General features: G+C 35.7%; 1 protein-coding gene across 1 annotated transcript in view; it reads right to left on the reverse strand.

Moving 5' to 3' along the window:
- aplf (aprataxin and PNKP like factor) overlaps positions 1-12,845 on the reverse strand; it is a 90,212-nt gene extending 77,367 nt beyond the window's left edge. The window contains exon 1 of the mRNA XM_041252944.1: positions 12,647-12,845. Coding sequence (XP_041108878.1) covers positions 12,647-12,787 — 141 coding nt within the window. The 5' untranslated portion in view covers positions 12,788-12,845. The remainder of the gene's footprint in view (positions 1-12,646) is intronic.
- Between the last annotated feature and the right edge of the window lie 445 nt (positions 12,846-13,290).

Consider the following 13,290-nt stretch of genomic DNA (forward strand, 5'->3'; position numbering starts at 1 on the left):
AAAGAGGAAATTCTCAAGATCATATGAGACACTCTCTATTTAGACTGATTTGTCACTCCCATAAGTAACTGAACTTTAACTCCATTAAAGCATGCACAGATATTTTTTTGTTTCAGTATGTTCAAGGAACATGGTTAATGATCTTTAGTTCAAATATCCAATTATTTCAATACTACATCTATATCAGCACTAGTAGAAGTGAATGGGCCATGGTCAGCACAACCCACACAGATGCCCACAGTCCTATAAATCTATTACAGTATATACTGCTTTATTATTAATATTCCATTTCAAAATCTAAAAAATTGAGAAGTGGTTGTAAAGTGGAACAATATTAAGGGTGTATCGTTAACAGTTCCTGGGGTTAAAACTAGGCCACAAAACAATTCTATTATGCAGCAGAGTACCAATTTATAAAAAAATGTGTGTTAATGTACATATGATTATTCTGGCGTTAATTATTATATTTGCTGTACCTGCTGGCGCCTGATCATTTTAGTAACATGTTTGAAATTGGAAACCGTTATGGTGTTCATTTTCTAAAAGATAACAAGATTCTTTAAATGAATCTTCCATTAAAGCTGACCTATAATACAAAAAAAAAAAAAGACGCTCCAGGGCTTGCAGATTTGAGTTAACCCCCAGCGGTTTGCAAGTTGATGATAAATTAATCACCCTGCAGATTACACTGTTTACACTACCCGCCAGGAATGCAATTTATATGTCTACTTATATTACAGATCAACTAGTGTTTGCTACATCATTAAAACAATTTGCGACTTTAAATCAATAAAATAGCATATCATCAATTGTTAATTAAATGTTTAGACAAATGCCAACCTAGTTCTCATAAGCGGTTTCAATTTGACTAAGGCTGATTAGCTCAGCACCTAAGTAATATGATTCAAGAATTATTTTGTCTATCTTGTTGCTCCAGGCTTGTATGTTACTGTACATGTTTATAAAACTGAAATTAAAATAGAAATGAGTTTTTTCGGAACAGTATTCTAAGTAGAAAAATCTAAAGGGCTTGTCATTTCAGATCAAATGGTTTGTGAGCATGAAGTAAAATGGAATGTAAAAAATAATGTATTACTGATACAGTAGCCCCTCGCTAATACAGACATAGTTATACATAGGGGTCTACCTGAAATCGTGAAATTGAGGGGTCACCATGAAATTCATCTCTTTTAGGGAACAATGCATACCGAACAAGTACCGAGAGGTTAAAAAAAAAAAACCTTGTTAAATGAACGCAAGCGATGCTAACTATGCATCTTCCACTTAAGCAAAAAACAAACAAAAAATGTTTACAAAAAAAATCTCCAAAGCAGTTTACGTTCTTGTTTACTATTCAAATGACAACAAAGTTTTAATCAGCCTATCAGTGCATCTGTACTGCTTTTCTGTGACCTGTACTGTGCAGTAGGGGGTGGGACAAAGTCAGTGCTGCATTGTTTTGATTTATGTTACTAAAATCTAGTTTTCAGCATTGGAGGTAAAATAGTAGAAATTAATGACAAAGCAAAAAAAGCAAAGTATATTTCGGTAATTGATTGTGTCAAGATATACCCTAAAGAAACTGTACATGCAGATGGAGGTAACTGTTTTGCATGAGTCTTTGGAGAAAATCAGAATCACACATTAAACAAAAGGCTACTACAGTTGCTGCTGAACAGAACGTAAAATAAATTGCTTTTAGAAACCAAGCTGGAAAGTCACATTTTTTCGCAATTGGAATTTTAGACATGAATATCCACATTTTCTTTGTTTTGCCTTATTAATATGCCCTTGGGTAAATAAGTTTTGGGACTGTTTCTAATCGATTCCCACATCTGTATAACTTGGCAAAGCTTTGCCTTAACTTCCAACCAATTCCGTGGATGCAGAATGTGCAAGTCAACTGCAGGGGGATGCTGCATGCTTGCCTTTAACAAATGACAGCACTCTGTTTCAGTAAGGAATAAAGTACCACAATTTTTAGGCTTTATAGTGTTCTGAAATGCCTACTACTTAGGTTTGTTTAGTATTTAAACAGGTCTGCTAAATGTCCATGAAATCCAATTTTATTCTGCAAACTACCAGTGAAAAATGCGTAAATTTACTGCGATGTAAGCAGACCCCTAGTTATACCATACCTTCTGATATGCCAGACACAATGTATGTCCCCCAGTAACATACAATTAAGCATGACACTAGGTCACTGAATTGCATGATCCAAAGAGACACAATAAAAAAAATGGCTGGTATACTGACACTAAAGACAGGGTGAAAATAAAAGGAAGAACAGACACATATGTCCTACTGAACCACTAAAATGAAGTGTAGTACATGATTAAAGGAGGGCATGTAAACTCTACAGAGTTTAGACTAACTGCAATTGATCGGTTAGAAATGGGTGAGAAGCTTTCAGAAATACTGATGGACTACAGTGCTTCGAAACACAAGATGTGGACTACAATAATTACAATTCTGAAGTCTTTAAGAACACAAAGGTTACAAACGAGGCCATTCTGCCCATCTTGCTCATTTGGTTGTTAGTAGCTTATTGATCCCAGAATCTCATGCAGCTTCTTGAAGGATCCCAGGGTGTAAGCTTCAAAAACATTACTGGGGAGTTGGTTCCAGACCCTCACAATTTTCTGTGTAAAAAAAGTGCCTTCTTTCTGTTCTGAATGCCCCTTTATCTAATCTCCATTTGTGACCCTGGTCCTTGTTTTTTCCTGGTTGAAAAAGTTCCCTGGGTCAACATTCTCAATATCTTTTAGAATTCAGAATGCTTGAATTAGATCGCCATGTAGTCTTCTTTGTTCAAGACTGAATACATTCAGTTATTGTAGCCTGTCTGCATATGGCATGCCTTTTAAACCAGGAATAATTCTGGTTGCTTCTTTGCACTCTTTCTAGAGCAGCAACATCCTTATCCTTTAACTGCTTTTGCAAAGTCTGGCTTGCCAACAGAAAACAAAAATAGCAGATAGGCTATGTGTTTTACTTCCAGCCATGCATACACTTAAAATATCTATGTACATTTAAAAATTATTTATTTCTGTAAAGTGTTTACAGTATATGCAAGGCACTGTACAGTATCAAAATGTGACATTGTACAGTAAAGTGCATAATGCAGCAGCAGGATTTATTTTGTGTTACCGGTAGCCTATAGGCTAAAAAAAAAAAAAGTATGCTAGATATTCATTCGATTTTACCACTGTACTGTACACACTATAGGCCCACTGTACAGATGTATATTTGTGCATAATGTAACTTGTAAAGAGAACACAAGTTATTTCAGCACAATGATATATACATTAAATAAATTGAGCACTGTAAATGTACGCGATTGATTTTATTTATTTATTTATTTATAAACAGACATCTTTTTTTCTGAGAATTTGTCTGTCTCCCAAAATGTTTGGTTTAGCAAGGAACTACTGAATATGCAGAAGTGTTCTCTGGAAACCACCTGTCATGGAACATTATTGTCCGAGACAAATTATTGTTTAAAGTGCAATATAAGCCAATTTACTAATCGATTTTCAGACAGGTTATTATTTACCATGTAATGTCTGGCATTATTTGACACTATCTGTGAAAAAGAGTCCACATTATGTATGAGGACCCCTAAAATTGTTTCAACAACATTATTTTCCTTAGACTATCAGTGTGTTAACATCTGTAACAATACCTTGCATGATAGTGCCACCTACAGTCACAGACAAAAGTATTGGCACCCTACGGTTCCCATACCATAATTCAAGCTAACAAATTAATGACAAACATTTAGTAAACTTTAACCACTTTTTAATAACACAAAAAGCAAAATGGCATCATTGTACTTTGTAGAATCTTTTGATACATGGTTGCATTCATTTGATCTTCAATCACATCAATGTCTATCCCTGAAATGTTACAACACCCCCATATCATGATCAAACCACCTTTATGTTTAAATGTAGGTACAAGGTTTTCTTCATTGAAGTCTTCTGTGTTTAGGTGCCTTCATACAGTTCTTTCATGCATTATTAGGCCTGATGCTTTTAAATCTTTCTTTAAGTCCTTGGCTATTAATCTTGTTTTTGTTTTGTTTTTTGTTGCTTGGATGACTCTCCTACCTGCTGTACCCGTAGTTTTCTTTGGATGTCCACTTCTTTCAAGTGTTTCAGTTGAATGTGTTCTGTGGTACTTTTTGATTATTGCTCTGATTGGGGATTTTGGTATTCCATATTTCTTTCTTGTTGCTCCGTAGCCATTTCCTTGGTTGTAGTTTGCTAAGAGGGCTGTCTTGTCATCTGCTGTGTTGCCAAAAAGGTTGTTCTTCAACAGATGTTGGAAATAATTACCTCTTTTCTGGCCATTGACTTCATAATGCACCTTAATTACTGTGTAATGGGTTTCAATCAATTAATATATTTTTAAATTAGTTCTATTAAAAGCCTGTAAAAATGTGTAATAAAAAAAAAGTGTGTTCTAGAAAGTTCTAGAAATGCGTTCGAGTTCATCTGTGCCCTTGCCCTATAATAACCCTGTATCTTATATAACTTGTTTTTGTTAGAATGTTCTAGGGAAAGGGATGGTTTATTCAGAGGGCCGAGTCTCGAGGGAGTGATCTGGCCAATTACTCTCTCTCATGCAAAAGCCTAACTTGGTAAGTTATAAAGGACGGGGTTCTCCCCTGCTCTGATGAGAGTCAGCCGTGAGGTTTAGTGCGCAGTCCTGCTCTGTAATTTCTTGGAGACAGCTGCTTTCTCTTACCAGGGTCGAAGGGCTCTCCCGATCCACTTGGAAGGGTAAGAATTAGTTCAGTTGCGTCTCATGGATTGTATTGATCTGTGATTAATATAATCTTTGTATGTAACCTTGTTGGGTTGTGTCCCGTTAGGGATATCGTTATTCGCAGTATAGCATCTGTGTATGTAACTGCGTGTGTGTGTGTGTGTGTGTGAGAAATAATAAAGGACCTTTTAAAATTACTCTGTGAAGTAATTGTCTTATTTACTTCCACATCAACTTCCTTTTAAATTTAAAGTAATTAAATTTCACACAACAAAATGTAATGTAAATGTGCCAATATTTCTGTCATGAACAAATACTTAAAACTGCTGAAGTGTTTTTTTTTGTTGTTGTTGTTGTTGTTTTTGGTTAAATGACCAGAAAATTGTGTATTTTGGTCTTGTCTTATTAATTAGTGGCTAATACCCACAATTGCTTGTATTTAACATTGTAACTACAAGTGTAGGGTGCTACTATTTTTGTCTGGAACTATAGAAATATGAAAATGACCCTACACCCAAGTGTCTACAAAACGCTCTATCAATTGTACAATAATTTTAACCTTGTGCTGCACGCAGTGTTCATGTTAAGGCTGTCCATTTTAGCGCAAAACTGAAAGGTTAAAATTAACTGCCCTATTTGTTTTTATAGACACCAGGGAACGAGGCATGGGGGATCATCAGTTAGTTTTTCATTAATGTACAATATATGAAATATGCTCACAAAAACTTAATCCATTAAAATGTAGTGAAACCTAAATTTCAATTAGCTATACTATTTGATACAAGTGGATCAAACTTTGATCCAATCACTAACCTTACTCAAAAAGGTATAGGTGCAGTGAGAAGGGGTCTTACACTGTAAACTGAACTCAGAACTGATAAATGCTAGGCTATATTTAATTGTTTATTTAACAGAAAGAAACTGTTAGTCTCTGTTAAAGTTGCCACAGTGAACTACTTTGGATTGTGTTTAAAACACATCCTGACCCCTTGTGGGTTTTTAAAAGCACTGCAAAAATGTGTAGCATTTTATTTTAGCTGGAAACAGGTTAAGTTGAAAAGTAGATCTGATATAATTTTCCTTCTGACATACTTTTGTTCAGAATTTTATATATATATATATATATATATATATATATATATATATATATATATATATATATATATATATATATAACTATATATCTATAGATAATGTTGACCTTATATGGGGACAGACAAAAATGCATCTTAAAGTCTTTATATGATGACATATGGACACTATAACTGCACTGTTTCTACAGAACACTTCACGTGATGTATCTTTAAGCTGCTGGGCACAGTATTTCGACCCCTGTGGTGTTTAAGATACCATAAACAAACTTTATTCACAGTGTATACTTTACAAAAGAGCAGTGCAAATGCCAACAATCACAAGTATACAAAACATTTGGAAACTATACAAAACATTTGGAAACTATGGAAAACAACAACAAAAGCTATATTATGTATCACTGGTGGGAGAACCGCGGGGCATATCCCCCCCCCCCCCCCCCCAACTCCAAGTCTCTTTAAGGTATGAAAGAGGTATACCTGTATATTTAAAAATGGATCAGGGATTCCCTTTAACCTAAAAAATATATAAATACAGTATTATTTTATGTATTTTACGTTTTTCACACCCTTTGAATGTTGTTTGTCAATATCAGCAGCCACACAGTAAGCCCAGCAGGAATAGCAGCTAGTCTCTGGTTTGAATGACAAGTTGTAGAAATCAAACAACTGGATGCAGACTGATTACTTTGAATAAACTATGTGAACAAGTTACTAAACAAACAGCACAATCAGCACTAATACATGTAGTCTACTACATATCTTTAAATACTAAAACTTTTTTTTTTTTTTTACTTTCGGTAAAGTCTATTAGGAACTTATTGGTATCTTAAAGCTCATATGCCATTTCATAATACTATCTGATTATATTTTTTATTAAAACTACACTATAATAGTGTTCGCTCTCTTGACAACTGTGACGTCACTAGAGGAAAACAAAGCACAAACGTGTACACAATATTGCACTGTATCCATCTTGTTTAACAGACTTCTAGAGGTATACACTACCGGTCAAAAGTTTTAGAACATCCCTATTTTTCCAGTTTTTATTGAAATTTAAGCAGTTCAAGTCCAGTGAATAACCTGAAATGGTACAAAGGTAAGCGGTAAACTGCCAGAGGTTAAAAAAAAAGTATAGGTTACCAAAAACTGAAAAATAATGTACATTTCAGAGTTATACAAAAAGGCCTTTTTCAGGGAACAAGTAATGAGTTAACAACTTACAGCTGTTCTGCAGCAATGGAAGTAAATTAAGCCTTGAAAGTTGATGCTAACAATTCCTACAGGTGTCCCAACTTTTGTTGATTACTTACAAACCCTCTGTCTGTATAAAAGCAGTGTTGGAACAGATAGTGTTACTACACCCTCTTAAGCATTATTTGGATAGTATTGTACTGCAGAAAGTAGTAAATTGCTATCATAATGGCGAGAAAAAGGCAATTAACAAAGGAAGACAGACAGACCATTATAACCCTTAAAAGTGTAGGTCTTTCCTTCAGAGAAATTGCAAAGAAAGCCAAGGTGTCGGTAAGTACAGTTTCCTACACCATCAAAAGGCACTTGGAAACCGGAGGAAACTCTGACAGGAAGAGGTCTGGCAGACCCAAAGCCACAACAGACTCAGAAGTCAATTTTCTGAGAGTCAACAGCTTGCGTGAGAGGCGGCTCACAGGACAACAGCTTCAAGCACAGCTTAACACTGGTCGAAGTAAGCAAGTCTCAGTTTCAACTGTGAAGAGAAGACTTCGAGCTGCAGGTTTGACAGGTCGAGTGGCAGTAAGAAAGCCATTGCTAAGATGGCAAAATAAGAAAAAGAGGCTTGCCTGGGCCATGAAGCACCAGTGATATGTAATTTGTTGCCCATTATGAAAGTAACCTAAGTATGGCCCAAAAGCCAAAAAATGTATTTTCTATGTGAGATATGGACTTCAAATTACATTGAAAAAAAAAGTTAGCTGTACTTTTATTCTTTTATGTGTTTTACTTTTTTTGTTTTTTATCTACTGCCTTAAAAAAACAAACCATGTTCCCTTTTATGTAGGAGGTACTTGAAGTTTGCAAGAGTTTTCCTAGGGAATGCTCACTTGATCACGTGTTCCTGTACAGACAGTACAGCTTGAATTCAAGCAAAAACAAAGTATGTTTGTGAGTGCTATAGACCATGCGTGGCAGTATCCGAAAAATGTAGCAAGTGCATTTTTGTTTGAAATGTAATGCCTGTAAACTGTAAACATAGAGGGATATGCAGGCTGCACTTGATATTGTACAGCAAAAACTATTTCAAGATAGATTATTACTAAATGTACCTAAGACGCAAACAATGCTGTTCTGTTCTAATAAGAGGATGATTAAAAATTGTGTCCCATTATAAATACTTAGGCATATGGATTGATAAGTATCTTATGTTTAACTATCACATTAATACATTGGCTTCAAAATTAGGACCTAAATTTGTTTTGCTTTTTGTCATGGTCTCTTATTTGTGGGTTTTAATAACTGCAAAATGCAACCGTAACAATGTACAAATAATACTTTTATCAGAATGGCTCGTTCAGCTTGCTACCAGGTCACTCTCTGGTCCCGTCACTACTCTCCCGCCAGACCTTTGACCCCTGATTAATAAACATCCAGTTCAAACCATACCGGCTGAGGTTGGCGACGTCAGGCCAGATGCAGGAACTGAAAACACTCAGGTGCAAAGCGCACTGCAGCGTCGTGTTTTTTTAAACACAAAAATAAATAAAAATGTTGTACAAAAACAATGCTCACAGAGCAAAACAAAAAGGCAAACAAAAACACCTGCTTCTTACCTCTGTGTCTGTGTAATCTTAGCCTGTGTGTGTACGTTCTTTGTCTCCCGTGATTGGCTTTTGTCTGTCGGCCCCCACTGGTGGTTGTTTGTCTGTGTCCATTGGTCCTAGGGTCCTAGTGTGCGGCTAAGGACGAATGGGATGCACGTACACTCTGGTACCCTTGGCTGAGCTGAGTGTATATGAATGGGCTGGACCTGGCATTCTGTGTCACTGTTGTAACCTGTGGAGCTGACAGAGCTGTGGACTCTGTGTGAGAAAAGCGTGCTTAAATAAAAAAGCATTCCAAGAACCAAGCGTCCTCCTTTGTTTTCTGCCTCTTGCACCCACACGCTATATTATGATGAATATACATTTGGTTAGCCTACCATTTTGAGCGTGTAAAGAAATCTTTCTTTACTGTACGTCTTCACTTTTGAAAGTTAAGAGCCTTCCTGTTCGACACACAGACATAAATCAAATAGGAACACGGTCAATTTAAGACAGTGTCTGTTTTAAGCTATGCAGCCCATGTGAAAGCCTTCATAAAAGATGTACAGTATTCGAACAATACAATATTACGCTGGCACTTTGACATGACGCACTTGGTGTGAAAGGACCAACCAAGCAATCACCGAATGAAGATTCCAACAGTTTGGACAACACAAAAACATCAGCCCTACAAAAAGAAATCAGCACCAAGCCAGAACTAAGTCTGTAAATTTCTCATCAGCCAGGATCTTCAATATCTGGACAAGAGCAAAAAAACTCCCCCGCAAGTATTCATTCTGTTGATTACCCTGACTGTCGAAGTAAAAAGCAATATCTGGAATACAAAGCCAAATACAAATAGCTGTTTTCGAAAGGTTCTGTCATGACGCAAATAAATTAAATAATGTCTATTCAAGGTGTTACATGAGCCCCTCAATGGGTAGCATGTAATATATTCCAATTTGGAAGCACCCCAAAAATTCAACGGCACTCGCTAAAAACATTTTAAAATATATAATTTATAGAGATGATGATGCACAATCTAAAAGCAATTCACAGTAAAACAAGTTTTAGGCGTTTTCATTGGTACGGTTTTGTTTTTAAGGTTCTTAAAGGATTGTTACTTCCTCATCTTAATGTTCTAGTTTAAAGCATTAACACTGGCTATAGTTTACACTCTCAGGACTGTTTGTTTGGCTGTCCTGTGAGTTCACAAACATTTGGGAGAACTGTCTTTCACCTATCAGCTCCCAGAAATGTGGAACTCCTACTTCTAGTATGAAGGTGGAATCTGGCAATCTCTCCTTTTCTGGTGATAAAGATTGTATTTGTGAATTGCTTAGAGCCTCTTGCCATTGTTTTTCCTTTAGTCCACATTAACATATACAGTAGATGCGTCCTATTTATGCTGTTCTTTTTTGTAGGCTGATGAGTAAGTTTGAACCACACTTGTATTTGGGTTGCTTGTATATGTTTTGTTGTCTAACAGAACCCCCTTGTAAATTATGCCTCGGTCTCAAGGGGTAAACCTTCTGTATAAATAAGTGTATACATATGGCGGGAGAGATAGACGCACAGAATGGGAAAGGTACGAAGACATGCATATTCGCGGTATTCTATTACTGCAGCAAAATGAAACTTAAAATACTTTTATTTTTTTTTATTTTTTTTTATAATGTTCTGCAATATAACATCATTGGCTGTTTTATTAAGGATATTTACTTTTAGGCCTTGTTCATACTAAATAACATAACCAATCTCGAGAACCTTAAAAACTTTTAATTCGTGCTCACACTGAAGTACCGTTTCATAGTCGGGCGTAATGCGTACACAAACTATGACTATTAAATTAGTTTAGTGACAGTTCCTAACAGCGCAATAAACAGTGGAAATTAATACGATAGTATCCTACTATGCAATGTATTTATTCTATTTTAAAAGAATGTGTTATGCCCCATATTAACAGAGGTCCATATTGCTAAAAGATGTATTTTGGAAAAAGTAAATGCGCACACACGAAAACACATGCACATAAGTAGGGCTTTCGGGGTTTATTTCTAATTAGGTGACGTCCTTTTACGCAAAGTTTGCTGGTTGTTTCATAATGAAGCTCAGAAAAAGCTGTTAATTACAAAACAATCTTTGCTTTTACCTTTCTATCTTTTCTGAGCCTAATTCTGGTAGCTTTAATTTGATTTCAAACAGAGCCGACAAATTACGTGAATGTTCATCCGCGATCACACTTTTATAAGTCGCAATTCATTTTTGCAGTCGCCTAATTTTACATTGTGCTTTTGTTATTTTCCCCAACTAGTTTAACAGGGATGTCCTGCCATATTTTGTAAACACAAAAATGAATACCTAGTACGGAGTTTACACTAATAGCAAGCCAGTTGTCAATCGGGAGTTTTTTTTGCTAAACTGTCACCATCTTCAGTGGATATTCGTTAAGGTCTCCTCTGCATCTCTCAACCATCTACTTCTGATTGTATGAGTACAGTGACTACGTTCTAATAATTTTGAATGGGAGATTTAGTATCCGTGGCTTGTCGAGTCAGCAAGATGTACTATTGTGTGTGTGAAAGAGCTGCTGAGCAAAACAAAACAAAACAAAACAAAACAAAAAAACATATACACACAGATGAACAGATTTTCAAGAATCTTCGCTTAAAAGACAGGCAGCTGTCTTCACGTAGGTGAAGGCAACACACAGTGCTTAGAATCCCGTCTCGCAATGGCACGCGAACTGTCTGCTGTTAGTATATAAAAAAGAATAAAAGTGTGCGTGTATTTATTTGTAGATTTATACAGACATAGATTGGTTAAACTACTATATGGCATACAGTTTAAAAGTTAATAAAAAAGAACCAAAATGCACATCCCTGGAGTTAGCCTTTGCGTTAACAATAGTTTAGTATTTGTTGGATCAGACGCAAAATTTTGGGCATGTGCGTTTCAGGAACGCATGAAGAGACATACACACAGGTATGTCTGGGCTCGCTTTTGTGTTCCAAATGTATTTACTGTGAAATAATGTGAATGCACTGGTCAATCTACAAAGTTTGCTGGGATTTTTCATGCTTTGGTCTCAATTGAGCTGCATGTTTTGAAGATATCGCCGGGATTTAGGTAGGGCCTTAATTATTTTCAATATAACTCACGAATTGTGTGTCGGTGGGAACACTAATAGCACAGGGGGAAGGAAAGCATCGCGCCCCCACCGTTGTAAAAAACATCCTCAGATGGTGTTATTTACTTTAATTTGAAATCAAGATATTTAAAATAGTTAATCAAAAATAGTAAGAATAATTTTCTTTAAAATTATTAAAATGTTTAATACCTTTGTATTTGCATGCAATTTTTTGTGGTCCTTTGGCTACATTTTAACTTTGACTTCTGGAAATGAAAAATGTACCGAGTTGGACAAAAAAATAAAAAGATAGTTAAACGTCTGCCATGCCACTGTCAATTCCACGTAGCAGACCACCAATGTGTTTCAGTTGTTGTGGAGTGACAAGATAATTCCACATTGATTTAAAACTGTTTCTCATTAAATTTCAGTAAGATGGGACGTGTAGATATGGAAGAATCTGCCTTCATAAAACTTTTCCACATCTGCTGTGTCCAGCAGCCTGAAACTGACTTGCAGAAAGGAGATGCGAGGATTGTATTTAAGAGAAGTCACTTGAGAATTGTAAATGTACATAAGTGTGCGCTACGTGTAGCATTATTTTATTTAATTAAATGTATTTATTTTTGTCCAAACCTTATAGCCTGTACCTACTCTGTGCTACGGATCCAGGCAGTACTGCACAACACAATGCAATAACAAACCAGATCTCACTGTGTACAGCACTAGTTTACATGATGATCACTTTAAAAGTATACTGATTGATGGAAGCCTAGTTATATATGTTATTGTTACCTTAAAATTAAATTAACAAGTTCAATTAAGATATAGGTTACTGTACATGCACTACATATATAACATGTTATACTTACTCCAAGTAAAGGACCTCGACCAACAACTGTTTCCCCGTCTGTCAGAGATATTAAACTGCCTCCGTCAACGGGCTCTAGCTGAAATGCCGACATTTGCACTAGTTTTACAAATATTAATCTAAAACAAAAGTTCATCAACATGAAGAAGACTATTCGAACCAAGAACCCGAGCTGTTACTTCCGAGTTTCAATTGATGTCCATCCGTCCCCGGAAACTAAAGCCAACAACTAGCGTTCCTATAGCTGACGAACTAAGCCCCTAGGTAAATAAAAATCAATACTCACTTTCTTGAATCAATCCAATTATCAACTGTATAATAGCTAAAATAGCAGAATTACGTTTTTGATGTATAAATGTATGTTTTGCATTAAAAAAAAGACTGGCAGGTGGAAGGATACATTACATTTAACGTAAAGTTTAAAATGGTATTGTTTTTTATTTTTTATTTTCTATTTATAAAATAAACTGAGCCATTTTACAAGGCAGTAACTCACTCCAGGGTGTGTGCTGCTAAATCAAGACACACTTTGGCCTCAGGCATGTGTAAGTTTTTTGCAGAAAATACATTTTTCTCTGCAGATTATATATATATATATATATATATATATATATATATATATATATATATATATATATATATATA

This window comes from Polyodon spathula, chromosome 6, assembly GCF_017654505.1.
Source record: "Polyodon spathula isolate WHYD16114869_AA chromosome 6, ASM1765450v1, whole genome shotgun sequence".
NCBI classification, from domain to species: domain Eukaryota; kingdom Metazoa; phylum Chordata; class Actinopteri; order Acipenseriformes; family Polyodontidae; genus Polyodon; species Polyodon spathula.